The sequence below is a fragment of the Trachypithecus francoisi genome, unplaced genomic scaffold, assembly GCF_009764315.1.
Source record: "Trachypithecus francoisi isolate TF-2019V2 unplaced genomic scaffold, Tfra_2.0 Lachesis_group1, whole genome shotgun sequence".
NCBI lineage: Eukaryota > Metazoa > Chordata > Mammalia > Primates > Cercopithecidae > Trachypithecus > Trachypithecus francoisi.
In genome coordinates, this window is record NW_022681454.1 from 141,446,955 (window position 1) to 141,466,279 (window position 19,325).

The 19,325-nt window shown below is 36.4% G+C and overlaps 1 protein-coding gene across 1 annotated transcript in view; it reads left to right on the forward strand.

Annotated features, from left to right (window-relative positions):
- HHIP (hedgehog interacting protein) overlaps positions 1 to 2,868 on the forward strand; it is a 101,799-nt gene extending 98,931 nt beyond the window's left edge. Inside the window, exon 14 of the mRNA XM_033215375.1 lies at positions 171 to 2,868. Within this exon, the coding sequence (XP_033071266.1) occupies positions 171 to 181 (11 nt within the window). The 3' untranslated portion in view covers positions 182 to 2,868. The remainder of the gene's footprint in view (positions 1 to 170) is intronic.
- Positions 2,869 to 19,325: the final 16,457 nt, after the last annotated feature.

The window sequence follows — 19,325 nt, forward strand, 5'->3', positions numbered from 1 at the left end:
ACTTCGTCTTAATCTCAAGATTGTTTTCAAGTGTTTTATAATTAAATCATAACAGCATGTTTTAAAATCAGTCTTCCTAAAAGGTCTGCTTTTATTGTATATTTTATTTAACAATAGGCACTGGGTTTGTGTTACATATTTATATATTTTATTTTATTTTTATAATATAGACATCACCTAGATGAAACACCTTTACCCTGTCCTGTAAAACACTAAAGTTACATTTTTCACCAACTTAATTGGAAAGAAGGGGAGTGAGAAAGCAAACAGTCTTTAATGTGCTGTGGATCTAATCTAGCAAGGTATCCTTGTGCCAACATGTAATCATTAACGACGGAAGAAAAAGCAAGAAAACAGCCAATTCTTATAAAATTCCAGCATTAAACATTTGTAAAGTGCTTTTCACCATAGCAAGACTGTCAGAGTCCATGTTATTAGAATGTTGCAGATTTCCACTGAATCGAACCTCACTGGAGAAGAGCTCACTTGTTTTTTTAAAAATCTTGGCTATGTAAGCTGTCACCTGTACAAATTTTTAACATAATAATTCTTGCCAAATAAGACTTTAAATGTACGTGTTCCTTCAGAACTCAATGAAAATACTCTTTGGTTAATGTATCAATAAATTTTCTGTAAATGTTCTGTTCAGGGTTTTAAAGAGATGACATGTTCTGACTTAAAACTGCAAAAAGTATAGTAGATATTTTTCTTCATGGTTTTCAAAGCCAGCTCTCCACGTTTGGATTTTAACAAAATATAAGGCCTCTTTGCACTACTGAAAAAACACATCTACTCATGACAAGTGCATACCCACTATGGCTGTCCTTCTGTAAACATCCATTCCTCTAGAATCTAAATTGTAGCGCAGTAGAGATTATGCAGCACCAGCTGACTTTCTAAACCTGCTCCTTACCTTTAGGAATACAAGCCTCAATTTAAAAAATATGTTGTAGCTAGTATTTCTCTGTTGTTTTAAGGTGAGAGATTTGCAATTAAAGCCCAGTAAGCATTTATATAGAAGCAACAATGTAGAAAGATTGGTTAAGTACACTGCTCTTGTCTTCCATATATGATTACTTAAGTTTCAAGTGACCTCATGCCAAATGGAAATGGGTTGAGAAATCTTGGTTCAGTGCTTAGTGAACAATAGCCTGCATTAAAAAGTGCATGCATAATTTTGCACAATTTAGATTCAATTGACAGTCTATTCAAAGAAGTCTCAGGATTAAATGAGCATGGAGACCAAATTGCCCTCTTACCCCAGAAAAGGGGTGGTCCCTTCTAGTCACTCTAACACTTCATTGGCCCAACAGTGTGACAAATCTTGCAATGAACCATGCAGTAGCCTGCATCTGTAGGTTAATAGCAATCTTTTGTCTCCATTGCTTTCTCTTCATAGCCCTTTTACTGAATTCCATCACAGAAAGTTTTACAATTAAAAAAAAAATGTCCTGACAACCATTTTTGTAAATGGACCTTACCATCTAATCGTCCCTTATTCAACGTGGGTGACATTAACAAAATGTGAACTTCTTGTGAGGAAGCCAGCTGTCTAAATCTGTCAAATCGTGCAGTTTTATTACACATTCTCCAATTCTTCCTAGCTTCCCTGAAAACAATAAGGATACTGCTATATATTCAGTAAAATCTAAAAAAATCAAGCATTTCTTCTTACATCTTTAAACTTTCCATCTCCTCCCCAAAATAAAAGGTATTCTATTGCCATTAGTTCTACTGTTTTAAAATATCTATATTAAGTTGACCAGGCCCAGATTTTTAATACAGCTTTTTCCCAAGTGAAAGATTTTCAAGTGACTTAGAAAAACATATGTGCCCCAGGTGTCACTGCCTTTCCTTTTGTGAGTCGTTAGAATAAAAGACCAAATTCTTCTCAAGGGAGGATAGCAAGATCCACGGATGTTAAACCAAGCAAAGAAAGTAAAGTCATTGGAGGCATTTATTTCTGTTCTTAGGAGAAAAGTAGATAGCACTGGCTAATTGATGGCAACATATTTTAAATTAAGTGGTCAATTCAAAAAATCTCTTTGACCTTTTCTTTCAAGTAGATTTTTTAAATGCATGACTGGAGAATTATCTTCAATGATTCATGATGAGAGGCAGGTAGGAATTGGTTAAGAAGTATGAGCTAGGAAAAAAATATTGTTTAATCACATGAAAGGCAACATCTGCTCAGTTCATAAAGCACACAATCTCAAATGGAAGAAACAAAGGTTCTTCGTAAGAATGCTGATGCATAAGATAAAGACAAAATAATGCAAAAGAAAAATGTATATTATTATTCCCTTGTCCATTCTCAACTTTAAGCTGTGGTTGTCAGTTGAATGTGAAATGACATTGTAGTTGTTTTAAATGGTTGGAAATAACCTTTCTACTACTGTTTCTGCCACACTGTTGTCCTGGTTCATAAAACCTTGTTTTCTTGACAGCTATTTAGGTAATAAAAGGAATACCAATTGGCAGATCTTTAAGTGAAAAGGAGAAAAGATTTAAGAAATTGAGTGATGGCTAAAAGTGCTTCCATCCATAACTTTTTTTCTTGGATTTTTTTTCAATGTAATTATTGTAAAATATATTTTTTATTTTATCACAAAGAATACTCGGAAGTTTTCTCAGATTGATGAGTATCTCATAAAGAGTAGAGAAACCAACACAAACAATATACACACACAACCTAAATAGAAAACTGTTCTCTTTGTTATTTGCATGCCCCAGCGCAGTTACTTCTTCCCTATTTATTTCTTTGAAAATGATTACAAAATAGTATACTAACAATTTTAATCCATTTGCTGTTTTTTGTTTTGTTTCATTTTGTTTTTATTTGTTTGTTTTTGTTTTTGTTTTTGAGACGGAGTCTTGCTCTGTCACCCAGGCTGCAGTGCAGTGGCACGATCTCAGCTCACTGCAACCTCCGCTTCCTGGATTCAAGCAATTCTCCTGCCTCAGCCTCCCGAGTAGCTGGGATTACAGGCACCCGCCAGTATACCCAGCTAATTTTTTGTGTGTTTCTCGTAGAGACAGGGTTTCACCATGTTGGCCAGGCTGATTTCAAACTCCAGACTTCAAGTGATCCAGCTGCACAGGCCTCCTGAAGTGCCAGGATTACAGGCGTGAGCCACCACGCCCAGCCCCCATTTGCTTTTGATACTGTTTTTGTCTCTGAGTTATAAACTATACAAGCTTACCAGGTGTAAGGTGTGAGGTTAGATGCTACATCTAGGAGCGTTCAAGATATACATTAATTTAAACTTTTATTAGTCCAACTTTCCACTAAAACTCTTAGCTTTGAAACATAAAAGAGAAATCAAGCCCAGATTTTTAGAGGAAAGCTAAGGTATACCATTGGCAGTTGTAGTTTTAATTTTAGTTGACTGATTAACCAATTAGTTTATAAAATGTTACCTATAATGTCTATGTTCTCTTCCTCTCCCTCCCTCCTTCTCTTTCTCTCTCAGCTAATATATATGTGCATGTGTGTGTGTGTATATACATATATATACACACATACATATATATACATATACACACATACGTATATACATACATATACACACATATATACACACACATAAAAGGAAAAAGAATATATATGTGTATTATATATATACACACATATATAATACATATATATATATTCTTTTTGCTTTTAGCCACTTCCCTCTCCTACATTTTCTATTGGTTTTGCCTAAATAGACGTGTTCTCAATACAACTATGTTGAAAGTATCCTGGGCTAGACTGCTATTGATTTTGCTGGTTATGATCTTTTCTTTGTTTTTCTGAAAAATAGCCTCTCCTGGTTCCACATTTTCTCAAATTCTATGTAACAAAGAAGTGGATAGTAAACAAATGACATACTAGGCTGATCCATTACAATCTTTGAAAGAAATAAGGAAGAGCAGAAATCTCTACCAGTCCACACGCTCCAATTCAGCTGCTCTAGCATAGATACAGGAAAGACCTGGAGAATAACACTGGGGTTAGCTAACAGCAGGGAAAGTTAGTAGCTATTTCCTAGCCAAGGAACAACCTTCTCTATGGAATAATTCTAAGAAAATTATTTCAAATCTGTGAAAAAAAAAAATAAGAAGCCATTCCTCAATGGAGACTTTAAAAATCTTAATTTCCCTACCCCTGAGATTTGAAGTTGCAGAGGACTCAGACCGAAGTCCCATGGCAGAAAATGCACATATTTTTAAACTACTCCCAAGAAGTAAACTATTACTGTGAATGCTGGCAATACCATCAGAAAGTTTATCTTTACAATACCTAAAAATAAATATATGTTTGCTATCTTATCCTTTTTTTGTCACACCACCATAAATTGGTTATACATATATAACCAAATTGATTTTATATATATGTGTGTGTGTGTGTGTATATATAATATGTAAACAAATGACATACTAGGCTGATCCATTACAATCTTTGAAAGAAATAAGGAAGAGCAGAAATCTCTACCAGTCCAGATACACACATATATATGTGTGTGGGTGTGTGTGTGTGTGTGTGTATGTGTATATATATATATAAAACCATGGAACCTGCCAAACACTAATCCTAGCCAACTTCAATCCTTCTTTCTCTTAACTACCTTCTCTGAATAAGTTCTGGACATCACCTTAAGATAAGTTTTTAGGAGAGTAATATATATTCATGTGATTGTGAGGGAGCATTGTAGAGCTGTTTTCTTCTCGGTCACTGTGGTGATTTTCCTAGATGCTATGGAAAGGTTTGTTCACTTACGAGATTAGGACTTTTCTTAAATTCTTAAATTCCTCATTAAATATGAACCTAAGGTATACTCGTCATTTACCTTGATTCCCATATAATTTGTATAGGTCATATATAAGTCAATTGACAAAATAAAAAAACAAATAATTAGATTCCTTCTATCAATAGAAAGCCTTGTGCTTAAAACCTGTTATTCTTTTTTGAGCCAGACTAAACAGTAACATAAAAAAATGGCATCAGCCTAACATTAAATCTAAGGTTACTTCTCACATACATCATAAAGTCAGCCATCATCTTTCATGTAGGATTTCTTGGGGTTTTCTTTTTGCATATATAGATCATGTGTTACTTAAATCCAAAATACATGTGTGTATATATACATATATATGTAACTTAATATAAATGTGTGATGAGTTATCTCAATTGACTATAATCTTCTAAGTCAAAAAGGAAACATTTCAGTACATAATATAAAAATAACTGAACATTAACAGTAATGGGAAATTCATAATGGCTAAATATGAAATAAGCTTTGTCTTTGCAGTTACAAACTAATTCTTGTACATTTTCCCTCTCACTAAAAAAAAATAACTAATTGATAGTTGCCATTCACATGAACAAGGTATGATCAGGCTTGGGATTGTATGCCCAAAACCTATGTTTCTTTACCTTATATTCTTAAAACTTGAGACATGATTTTTCTAGAATAAATTAAGATTTCATGTACAATAGAGTACTTTTCCTAATACTGTTATGGAGAAACCAAGTTGACTACCTTATGAGAGATCAGATATTTCCCTTATCTCATTATATTCACAGCATATGTTTGGACATGCATTTCACCAAGAACCATGTAGTAATAAGATAAATGGTAACTGAGGTACTGTGAAATTTTTAGAACTTGATTCCCCAGGACATGCTATAGTAAACTAAACTATTTATTCAAAAGTAACCCAACTAATTAAAGTGAAAAAAATTATTGAATCACAATGAACAAACATAAAACAACACTTAAATGAGAATTCTGCGTCTTTTTTGGTTTTATCTGTGATTTATTTTGTCCTGTATTAAGGGAAAGGTTATCTTTATCATTGTTCTAATATGTTTTGGTTTCTCTAATGGTTCATTTTCCTTTAGGTTGTTGAAAATTAGGGCAGTTTGTCCGGAACCTTACTCACAGGAGACACCAGGACCAACCCATGCCTAGATTTCTGTTAATAAAGGGGAGAAGGGTATTTGAACAGGTAGTAAAGGCAGGTACAAGTTTAAGGGAGCAGGGTTAACATACATACTAGGTGAGATTTCTATAAATATCTGAAAAGTTACATGCATAGTCATTGGCTCAGGTAATTTCTCTGAATTTGAACTTATTTGATTTATTTAACCAAGTTATTATAATATGCAGTTCTCTTTATCAATCTTCTATTATTCAATCATCTATCCATTTATTAATTCAACAAATATTTATTAAAGTGCCTACCATGATTATGTGCTGTAGAAAAGACAAGGACATTTACTAGGGGGGATTGTGGGCCCAACGGGCATCATGAGCATGTTTGAAGCAAAAGACAATAATCACATCCAATGGCACCAGTTCAGCTCAACTTTAGAATTCAGCAGTAATAGTACAGATGGCCTAAAGTACATCTGTGTGTATCTGTACATGTGCACACACCCATGTATATATATTTATCTATCTGTACAAACACTACATATGTATACACACTATCTATGTAAAATATAATATATGTATAATGCATATAAATTCTAACAAGTGTATTTGTGTTATCTTTAAAATAGAACAATTGTATCTTGAAGTGGTAAATGCAGAGAATTGGTTTTATTGTTGATCTGTGGATTTAATGATTTTTAGGTGAAAAGGATGTTTAAGTGTACAATTTCTTTTCTTAATTTAATATATTTATGTAAATGCATGCCTGAAATTTGGTTAGATTGACTGTGTTTTGTGTCTTTTAACGTGATCAAATGATTAAACTTTATCTTATGACTTGATGTACATGTGCTATTTTAAAATTATTTTTTATTTTAGAATTTAAAACTTTTTTCTAAATATACAGACTGAGTACATAAACACCAATTTTTAAATACTCTATAGACAAACTACTTCAAAATATGCTCATCTTTTGTCATTTTTCACATTCTAATTTTAAAATTTTCTTCCAAAATATATGCCAATGTTAAGGGTCAGTTTCATTAGGCAGCCATGAAGATGTTACATTGATAAAATTTGTTCTAGGTTGTAAGTCCCTTAAACATCATCTTTTCAAGTAAGTAAGAATAAGTAAAGAATGTAGAAGAGCAGTTAGGAACCCTGGGTGCCCAAATTGAAGGGAAGAAGCATATGGAGGGGGAGGGACATGAACGAAGGTAATTGCAGGTAGCCCAAAACTTTGCTTACCTCACCATTTTGCTTCCAGTTAACCCTACCAGGAGTATTTTGACCCGTCACTTTGAGCACAAATTTAAAATCTGCCAATCTTTTTTTTTAGAAAAGCAAAATGTGTTCATCTAAGTCCCCTTTCTTCCTGGATAAATGCATCTCTTTGACTCGTTGAAAGGAAAAACTCTCTCTCTGCCAGACATTATTATTTCTAAGAGAATAAAATGTGTTACAAAGTGTTTATTCAGTAAGTGTTCCTCAGCTCAGATTGCTCTTTAGAAGTTTTAAGTTAGACAAAATGTCACCATGAAAAGAGCCCTCTAGCTCATGTTCACAGCAGCCCAGGAAACACCAGAATTCTTTGTTTTTCTACCTTTCCGACTCCTAGAATGTGTCCTTGTGACTCAGCCCATGATCACCCTTTTGTTTCTTGTGTGTCTACTGTTTTTGAATCCCTGATAGACCTATATAATTCCCTACATATGTGAAAAAAATAATAGTACATATATCCACTCCAGTGATGGAAGTGATTTCTTGCTCATCTCTCTGGGTTCCTTCACTCTCTCTGTTTGGGCTTCTCAGATCTGCCATCACCAACATAATTCCTGCTTTAAATTCCTGCTGCAGTAAACACTGAGTGGCCTCCATTTCCCGTTTTTAGACGCCGATGGCCACAATTTTTATTTATTTATTTATTTATTTTTTTGAGACAGAGTTTTGCTCTTTTTTTCTTTCTTTCTTTTTTCTTTCCAAGTCTTGCTCTGTTGCCAGGCGGGAGTGCAGTGGCGCTATCTCAGCTCACTGCAACCTCTGCCTCCTGGGTTCAACGATTCTCCTGCCTCAGCCTCCCAAGTAACTGGGAGTACAGACGCCCACCACCACACCCAGGTAATTTTTGTATTTTTAGTAGAGATGAGGTTTCCCCATGTTGGCCAGGATGGTCTCGATCTCTTGACCTCATGACCCGCCCGCCTCGGCCTCCCAAATTTCTGGGATTACAGGCGTAAGCCACCACGACCAGTCGGAGTTTTACTCTTGTTGCGCAGGCTGGAGTTCAATGGCTCAATCTAGGCTCACTGCAACCTCCACCTCCTGGCTTCTGCCTCAGCTTCCCAAGTAGATGAGATTACAGGCACCCACCACCACACCTGGCTAATTTTTGTATTTTTAGTACAGTCAGGGTTTCACCATGTTGGCCAGGCTGTTCTTGAACTCCTGACCTCAGGTGATCCACCAGCCTCAGCCTCCCAAAGTGCAGGGGTTACAGGCATGAACCACCATGCCCAGCTGATAGAAGTATTAATAAGAATGACAGACCAGTGAGAAGAGAGATGATGTGGTGGAACTAAAAAGGGACATGATGACATCTTTAAGAGGGACATGATGAGACCTTTAAAAGGGCACATTAAGAAACCATTATCTTGGATCCCATGTGATCACAATGTTAAAGGGATCCTACTTCCAAACTTGGAATGTAAACCTTAAATTTCTAAGGCAGTGGAGAAGTGGAACCTTCACAGTTGTCACTAAAAGACTTCACAGCTCACACTGGTACTATCACAATTCTCAGCTGCCAAGTTCCCCAGGATTTTGACAGTTAATGTGACAGATATGTCTATAAAATATCTCCTTTACACTCACTTTTTTAATAGAAAAGCTGAAACTAGTGTTCTATTTCCAATGGAAATGCAATTTAAAATACCAGCCACACTTAATATCTCTTCAGTAAAAAATAGTTTTTTCTTTTGGGAGTTCTAAAGAGGACCCTCTGAAGATTAAATCCTATTATCATTCAAAGAAATGAGAGGATAAAAGAAAGGAAAACAATTTGGATAAAATATTTCTTCTACATTTTTATAATTGCCATGCAGTATTTTCTATGATTAAAATAAACAAACACTTTAAAAGGGAAAAGGAGGTGGGAGGGAAAGGGAGGTAGAAGGCTGGGTAGATCCCAACTATAAAACTCATTCTTCTTGGGACTATGCCAGCATCAGAAACTAGTTGAGCTCAGTCTTGTAATTTAATAAGATGTTGTCAGATCCTTTTGACATATTTATAGCCTTATAATTAAAACTCCTTGATGCAAAATCCATGTGCTTCATGTAAAGCAATTTCACTTATCGTAGACACTCTGTTCTATGATCTACAGCTACCAAAAGCAACACATGTCAGGTGTACTGGCAAGAGGCAAGAGCTCTGGCCTAGGGCTGGGAGATATGGATCCTGTACCCAAGTCTCCAACTAATTAGCTGGATATATCTCTCACTGCACTGGGACTCAGCTTCCTTATATATAAAAGAACTCAGGTTCTTTCAGCTCTAACAAACAGGTATTACTATAAGGTAGTACTAACTTCATGATCTATGTGGATGGCAGATTTGAAACTGCAAATCTTACATAGGAATATATTAACTACTACATTTCACGAATTTGTAGTGGTTACATAATCATAAAAGACACTCTTACTCATTTTCTTCTAATCTCCCAGTCTCCTCTTTGCCCTGGCTCTCCCACTCTTCTGTGGTTCTGGTATGGCCTCCTCTTAGGTGTTCTCCGAATCTCTTTTTTTCTGTTTCTTCCACCTGGTAGGTTCACTCTTGAACCCATTCATGTCTCCCACAGCTCTCACTCAAAATTTTTAAGACATTATCTGATCCATGTGTATCATTTCCTTTATGCTGAAGAAGTGCATGTTACAGGGAAGCTGCTACTCTCTTCAGGGTCCTTAATGCTTGGTTTTGCAACTGTCACAAATATCATTATTGCCTCTTCCATGAATTATGGCTCCAAGAGAACTGCTGTAGGCACCCTACCTGACAGCATATTCTGGGCATATAGAAGGGCAGAAATGCTCTTTTGATATCATCGAGAAGGCAGTCAATTCAAGACACAGAAGAAAGCATAACCAAGAATATTAGTCTTCTCAGGCTGCCATAACAAAATATCACACACTGGAAGGCTTAACAGAAATTTATTGCCTTGCAGTCCTGGAAGCAGGAAGTATGACATCAAAGTGTTGGCAGGCCTGGTTCCTTCTGAGGGATGTGAGGAAAGAATCTGTGCCAGGCCATCTTCTCCCTGTGTCTTTTCACATCACCTTCCTCCCATATGTATCTCTGTGCCCACCTTTCCCTTTTTATAACGACATCAATCATACTGGATTCAGGCCTAAACTAATGATTTAATTTGATTACCTCTGTAAAGGCTGTCTCTCCAAAAGGGTCACAGTGTAAGGTACTGGGGGTTTGGACTCCAACATATGAATCTGGGGAAGGGAGAGGGGGAGGGGACACAATTCACCACAGCACTGTGCCCCAGAAATGGCATCAGACTTCACAGAGGTCTCATTTTCATTGTCTGACACAGTGCTTCTCAAACTCCACGGTGCCTCATGTCACATGGGGGCTTCACTAAAACACAGATTCTGATTTAGTACATCTGGGCTGGGGCCTCAGATGATCTCCAACAAACTCTGAGGTTATACTAATCCTGATGGTACACAGCCTTACTTTGAGGAGCAAGGATCTAATTCATGGTGGATAGGCTGTTTTAACTTCAAGGGCAGAATGGTAATGCTGGAAAAGACTTAATGAAAACATGACCTTCTGCCTTCAAAAAGGAAACAATGGTGTGGTTTCCATCTTAATTCTAGGCTTGTGCTTACTCGGGTAGAATGTACACAACAGCACAGAGTCAATATTTGTGCTTAGCAGTCAGTCATCCTCATGACACTGGGGATCCTTGCTGTGGTTACTACAACTGCTGTTCTTATTTTCAGCAATAACATTATAATCACACAAACAACTACAATATTTCATTGTAGGCTGGAATTCATCTTGTCTGTTTAAAACTGGCTTGCTAAAGTGATATGTACTATAAATACAATATACATTAGTTTTAAACTGTGTAAATTGTGCCAAGATAGTACATTGCAGTAACAGAAAACTGTGACAGACTCCTGTTAAGAGAAAAAAAAATGAAAGGAAATTATCACTATGAATAACTATACCTTAATGAAGATGTAGACCCTGAAAAACAAAGAAAATAAGCATTTGTGTTATACTGATTTTTTTCTACCAATTTTATATAGACTTTATGTTTTAGAGCAATTTCGGGTTCATAGCAAAATTGAGAAGAAAGTACAGATATGTCTTGTATACCCTCTCCCCTCACATATGCATAACCTACCTCTCCTGTTATCAACATCCCCCACCCAAGAGGTACATTTGTTAAAATTGATGAACTTACATTGACACATCATAATCACTCAAAGTTCATGGTTTACCTTAGGGTTCACTCTTAGCTCTGTATTCTGTGAGTTGTGATAAATGGATAATGACATGTACCTGCCGCTATGGTATCATACAGAGTAGTTTCACTGCCCTAAAAATCTTCTGTGCTGCACCTTTTTATCCCTGTCTCACCCCAAGCCCTGCCAACCACTGATCTCTTTAATTGCCTTTATAGTTTGTCTTTTCCTGAATGTCATATAGTTGTAATCATACAATGTGTAGGCTTTTCAGAATGTCTTTTTTGCTTAGTAATATCCATTTGCTTAGAAATGTCTATCCAATAGACATTTCTTCCATGTCTTTTCGTGGCTTGATAGTTGGGGTTTTTTTGTTTTTTTTTTTAGCACTGAATTTTATTCCATTGCCTGTAACACAGTTTACTTTTTCATTCACCTACTGAAAATCATCTTGGTTGTTTCCGAGTTCTGGCAATTATAAACTTGCCAACCATGCTATAAACAGCCATGTGAAGGTTTTTGGATGGACATAGTTTTCAGCTCCTTTGGGTAAATACCAAGGAGCTCAATCGTATGGTAAGAGTATGTTTCGTTTTATAAGAAACTGCCAAGCTGTCTTCCAAAGCAGCTGTATCATTTTACATTTCCACAAACAATGAATGAGACCTCCACTTCCTCACCAGCATTTGGTATTGACAGTGTGTCGGGTGCTGTGGCTCATGCCTACAATCCCAGCACTTTGAGAGGCCAAGACAGGTGGATTGCTTGAGCTCAGGAGTTTGAAAGCAGCCTGAACCACATAGCAAGACCCTGTCTCCACACACAAAAAAAACACAAAAATGTAGGGTGACATGCACCTGTGGTCCCAGCTACATGGGAAGCTGAGGCAGGAGAATTGTTTGAACCCAGGAAGTCGAGGCTGCAGTGAGCCCTGATTGTGCCACTGCACTCCAGGGAAGGTACAGAGTGCAACTTTGTCTTCAGGAAAAAAAAAAGAAAGAAAGAAAGAAAGGAAAGGAAAAAGAAATAAAGTTTTATAACTTTATCCTAACACCAAGGTATAATCATGTTACTTAGAGTTAGAAACATATCTGGAATTATATCAAAAATGCTATGGAGGCAAATTTAGTGCTGTTTGTTAAAGAACAACACAAAATACCTGATTCACACATTTGTGTACCACATTTAGAAGGGCTGAGAGCAGGGCCGCCCAATATAACCTTCTGTGATGATAGAAATGTTGTATACTTGCACTGTCCAATATGGTAGCCATTAGCCACATGTGACTGTCAAGCTCTTGAAATGTGGCTGGTGCAACTGAGGAAATGAATACTTTATGTTATTTTATTTTATTTTAATTAAATTTAAATATTAGTTGCTCATATAAAAAGAGCTTTTTGGTGTTTTTTCTTTAATATTGGCTACTTCAAAAGTCAGAGCTAAAAACAATTCAGACAATTTGGTTAAAACATTTTGGTGATATGTTTGATAATCCCTTATATGTAATTCAGACAGAAATGTTTCTTATTTCCTTTACCTTTGTTCTCTTTTGTTCCTGTAGCTTACTGCAAATAGAATAGTGTACATACTCCTTGCTCTAAAAATTTTTACCTTCACCTTTGACCAAAATCAGTAAATTCTTAATTCTAAGTATAGTTTTATAGTGTAATCAAAATGCATTACGCACAAGTGGAAATTATGCACAGTGATCATGTATATGCACATTTCTGAGTGTGTACAAGTGAAGAAAAAGCGTTATATACAGAGAATTGCTGGTGGGAAGAAGAAAGGGAGGTTAGTGCTTATCAGGTGCCAAACTCTCCTCAATTAGAGAAAACACAGGCAGAGGAACTAGGAGCATGAGACTGCCACCACATATTTTTATATTTAGTTTTGTAAAATTATCCTGGAAGAGACAAATTTTGGAGCAATGTTTAAATAAAGACAATCAAATCCATTACACTGAGCCATAAGATGCAGCTCTAAAAATTTCACCACATGCAACCTGAAGTAACCATGAGAGATAAGCAATAGAGTAGAGCCAGAGGGAATGTCAGAGGCCCAAATAAAGAGCAAAGAAAAGATATCTACCTATGTGGAAGTGGACATAATAGGTGTAGTACAGTGACAAGTCAGCTAAACTGAATGGAAACAAGTGGGAGTTAGTAATAATTGCTAACACTTGTATGGTGCTCTGTGCCAGACACCTCTTCTAAGAAGTGTCAAGAATTGTGAAAGTTCTGAGATTTCACTCCTCTTAGAAACTAACAAGTTAGTTTCTTTCAGGGAGGCTGACAGAAGACATAAGACCCCTGGGTCAGAGACAAAGGACAGTTTATTAGTCACAGGAATAGCCAGAAGCAGTAACCAGTTCCCTGAGTCCCAGTTCTCACAGACTGAAATGGAAAGAGCCAGGTGATATTTGCACTGGAAGTTGGTTGGGTTACAGAAAAGAAACTTTGAGTTTAGGGATCCCAAATCTTTTATAATGGACAGTAGGCAAACCTGCCTGATCTTTGCATTAGAGGGAGAAGCTCTCACTATCTTTCAAGGCTGGTTGTTATACAAGCATCCTTTAAAAGTCAGTTCAGAAGAAACACATTCAAAGCTTCTGCTTACAGGATGTGCAGAAACAAAAAAGGTCCTGGAGAATTGTCTCCCTGTAAGTACTTTACATATATTGATTCTTTGAACCTTCTCAACAACAACATGAGATAGGTACTCTTATGCCATTTTATAGATTAAGAAATGGGACACAAAGCTCCCACAGCTATTCAATGGTAGAGTGAGGATTTGAACCCAGCAATAGGGTTCTGGAGCAGCACTATCCCACAGAAATATGTGAACTGGATATATCATTTTAAATTTTCTAGTAGCCACATTTTAAAAGCAAAAATAAACAAGTAAAACTAATTTTAACAATATATTTTGTATAACTCAATGCACTGAGAATATTATTATTTCAACATGTAATCAATATCAAGACTATTCATAAAATATGTTAACGCTGCTATAGTGTCTTTGGAAGCCAGTGTGTATTCTACATATATAGCACATCTCAATTCAGACACAAAATCTTCATCAAAAATACTTGATCTGTTTAATAAAGTTTGCATAAAACTTAGAGCTGAAAAAGTAGATTAACAAGCCCAACTTGTTCCAAACACACTTAAAAACTTTCTAATGACTGAATTGAGTATCACTTTTTAAAGTTAAAGTAATTAAAATTAAACTACTTAAAAACTCATGTAAACATTGAGTTTTTCAGTCATAGTAGCCACATTTCAATTACTCAAAAGCCATATATGGCTAGTGGCTCTTGTATTAGACAGAAAACTCTAGAAAATGGGCACAAAATCACTGTGTTCTCACTTACAAAGAAAGTACATTAAAAACATAGAGAATTTTAATTTAATTTTTTTCTTCTATTTTCATTGTTAAATGAAGTCACAGTTGTTACTTTAATCTGGCTGCCCTGACGGATTATCGACAGAAGTCAAGAGAAGCCAGTGCAGAATGGATGTAGAGTAGTTGAAATCCATTATCAGAGCCCAGGCTTATAGTCAGACAGACCTGGTCTGATCCACACTCTGTCAGGTCTTGCCTTTTCTCAGCTGTGTGACCACAAACATACATTCTGAACTTCCTTAACCCTAATTTCTTTATCTTTAAAGTTGAACAATAATAGCACATCTGAAGATAAAATAAGGTGATTCATTTAAAGGACCTGACGTGGTGTTTGGCATATAATTTGTACTAAATAAATGCCAATTGTTATTCGGTAGCTAGAGTACATTTGACACAAAAGACCAAACATATTTAAGAGTAGATAATTTTGAGATGCCAATTTGTTTTCCAAAGAAAGGGCTTGCTCATTGGCTATTCAGCCCAGTGTTACCCTCTAGTGCCAAAAACCTTGAACAGCAAGCGTCACCAACCAAAACACCAGATCAGCAAATCTCTGAAAAGATGTGTCCATTTATTCAACCTCAGATGCTGTTAATTAGCACACCATTTTCTAAGGCCCATTCTTCTCAAGTTTTAATGTTCTTTCTTACCAGTTATCTGAGGATCTTGTTAACATCTTAGTGAATCTTGTGACTCACTAAGAATGCAGTGGAGCCCGGTAGTCTGCATTTCTCAAAGGTCTCAGGTCATTCCAATGCTGCTGCTTCACAGATCCTCCCTGAGCAGTAAAAGTTTAGACAATTCTATTAATCATTCAAACTCTTTTGAAAGTAACAACCACCAAACTGTTAGAATAAGGAATTACAGTATTAAGTAAAATGTTATCTTCTTTCTCCTACAGACATGTGCAAGAGGAAAAGCCCTAAATGTATACTAAAGCTGAAATACACCTGAAGTTTAAGGATTATTTCAGATTGCGTTCTTCCCAGGAAAGTGCCTCAGCAAGACAATGGTGGGGTGGATGGGTCAGTATGGCAATTCTTACATTCCTTTGACCTCAGAATGTAATTCAAGATCATGTGCTAGATTGGAAATTAATGTTGAGTACAAGTTAATCTGTGTTCATAATTTGAGGTCCGAGGTACTCTGGACTAGATAACAACATGGTGGCAAGGTCCTAAACCAGCAGTGGAAACTGAGTCTCGGTAGCTACTAATTAGTAGTTGTTCTAATGTCTCATAGTCAAAACTTTGGAAGAAATCATCATCTGTGTTTTATTTCATATTTGATAAAATGGATGAAAAGATAATTGACACGTTTCCGCAAACTTCAAATGAGATAATGTGGTGAAATTTCTTTGAAACTATTGTCCCATAGATACAGACACAATTCATTAGAAGTCTAACAGAGCAAACTAGACTTGTATCTTCTTGGCATAATGGACAATATTGATTGTTTCTGGTAAGAATAAAAGAGGAAGGGGAATTTGAAGTTTATTTAAATTTTTTCATCCATTTAAAAACACTAATTAAGGTCACAATGACTTAATTGCTCCAAATTTCTAGGTATTTATGTTGCCTCCCACAATGAGACTGCCAAATTAATGACAATATTTATTTTTATGTTGTTTTCAAACATTTGTTTCTGATTTTGAGTTTAATATACAACAATGCCGTCATGCTTTGTTGGTAAGTTTGCCCATTATCTAGCTGAACTTACTACGTTACTGATTTTGCTAAAAACAAAGTCCACAGAGTTTTTCAAATGCATGCTGAACATCAAACACAGCGGTCATGTGGAAGGTTTATTGCACTTATCTCACCAAGCATTATCATATTCTAGATCTGAACTCACATTTTCACCTACTTTCAACATTCCCCTGCCCTCCATGGATATACATGGAGACAGGTCTCCCTACTTCCTTGTTTCATGGTAAGAAACACCATGGAATACTATGCAGCCATCAAAAAGGATGAGTTTGCGTCCTTTGTAGGGGCATGGATGCAGCTGGAAACCATCATGCTTAGCAAACTATCACAAGAAGAGAAAACCAAACACCGCATGTTCTCACTCATAGGTGGGAACTGAACAATGAGATCACTTGGACTCGGGAAGGGGAACATCACACACTGGGGCCTATCATGGGGAGGGGGGAGGGGGGAGGGATTGCATTGGGGAGTTATACATGATATAAATGATGAATTGATGGGTGCTGACGAGTTGATGGGTGCAGCACACCAACATGGCATTAGTATACATATGTAACAAACCTGCACGTTATGCACATGTACCCTAGAACTTAAAGTATAATTAAAAAAAAAAAAAAAGAAATTTCTTTATGTGTTTCTGTTGGCTTCTCAGAAGCTTGCTAAAGTATTTCAATTCCACTTGTTTTGACTTAGGATCTCATATTAATGTGCTTCCCCTAATTGACTATCCCATTTACAATATTAGATTTTTAAAAAAGCATTCATATTAATGTGCTATAGTCATTACAAATGTAAAGGGAAAAAGTGTACTTGATTCCCAGAGTTTGTAGAAAAGCAAAGCCAAATAAATGCAGCCCCATATTTCTATAATGAAAAAAAAAATCAAAGTAGAAAAGAGAAAGGTAAGAAAGGAGGGGAAATTGAGAGAGAAAAAGCAAAGGAAGGAATGAAAGAAAGTAGAAAGAAAGAGAAAGAAAAAAAAAAGAAGGTATGAAAGGAGGAAGGGGCCGGGCGCGGTGGCTCAAGCCTGTAATCCCAGCACTTTGGGAGGCCGAGACGGGCGGATCACGAGGTCAGGAGATCGAGACCATCCTGGCTAACATGGTGGAACCCCGTCTCTACTAAAAAAATACAAAATACTAGCCTGGCGAGGTGGCGGGCACCTGTAGTCCCAGCTACTCGGGAGGCTGAGGCAGGAGAATGGCGTAAACCCGGGAGGCGGAGCTTGCAGTGAGCTGAGATCTGGCCACTGCACTCCAGCCTGGGCGACAGAGCGAGACTCTGTCTCAAAAAAAAAAAAAAAAAAGGAGGGAGGAAGACAGGAAGAAAATTTGAAGGTATCTTTCCCATATATCATACTGTCTTTTTAAATTTACACAACAAAACCCAACAGGGCCTTGAATAGTCTTCAGCAATCCACCAATCAATTGATATATAATTATCTAAGACAAGTCTAAGTCCTATTGGAAAGACAAAGGTATAGAAAGAAGGTTCTTCATTCTCATAACACTTAAACTCTGGTGGGAAAAAGCAACAACAATCTAAACACAAAAAGATAACACTATTAGTGCCTAAAAGTACTTATTAGGCAAACCAAACCTTTTTTCTTACATGTAGTCTACTGTGGTTACTTAGCTAAGGCCTATGTTTGGGTCCTGGGTCAAGAGATGTGGGTGAGATCTTACCTGTGTCACAATTAAGATTCCAGGTGAATTGGTGCAATTAACCAAGAAAAGAAGAAAGAATATTCAAAAAAGTTCAACTAGAAATGAAAATGGAGACATTACAACCGACACCACAGAAATACAAAAGATCACTATGAACACCTCTATGCACACAAACTACAAAATCTAGCAGAAATTGAGAAACTGGAAACATACAACCTTTCCAGCTTGAATCAGGAAGAAACAAAAATCCTGAACAGGCCGATAACAAGCAGTGAAATCAAATAAGTAATAAAAAAAAAAAATTGTCAACAACCAAAAAAAGCCCAGGGTCAGAAGGATTCACAGATGAATTCTACCAGACATTTGAAGAAAAATTGGTACCAATCCTAGTGAAACTATTCCAAAAGATTGAGAAAGAGGGAATCCTCCTTAACTCTTTCTATGAAGCCAATATCACCCTGATACTGAAGCCAGGAAAGGACATAACAAAAAAAAGAAAACTAAAGACCAGTAACCTTGGTGAATATAAATGCAAAAACCCTCAACAAAATATGAGTAAACTGAATCCAACAGCACATCAAAAGATAATTCACCATGATCAAGTAGATTTTATCCCAAGGATGCAGGGATGACTCAACATATGCAATTCAATAACTGTGACTCAGCACATTAACACAATTAAAACAAGAACTATATGATCATCTCAATAAATGCAGGGCAACTATTTGTTAAAATCCAGCACCCCTTCAACAAATTAGGCATAGAAATAGCATACCTCAAAATAATAAAAGCTGTATATGACAAACCCACAGCCAACATCATACCGAGTGGGGAAAGTTGAAAGCATTTCCCCTAAAAGCTGGAACAAGAAACAATGCCTACTTTCATCACTTTTATTCAACATAGTGGAAGTCTAGCCAGAGCAATCAGGCAAGAGAAAGAAATAAAAGGCATCCCAACTGGAAAGAAGAAGTCAAGTTATCTTCGTTTTCTGATGAGATGATCAAATACCTAGAAAGACTTCTCTAAAAGACTCTTAGATCTGATAAACAAATTCAGTAAAGTCTCTGGTTACAAAATCAATGCACACAAATCAGTAGCACTGCTATACACCAACAATGATCGAGCTGAGAATCAA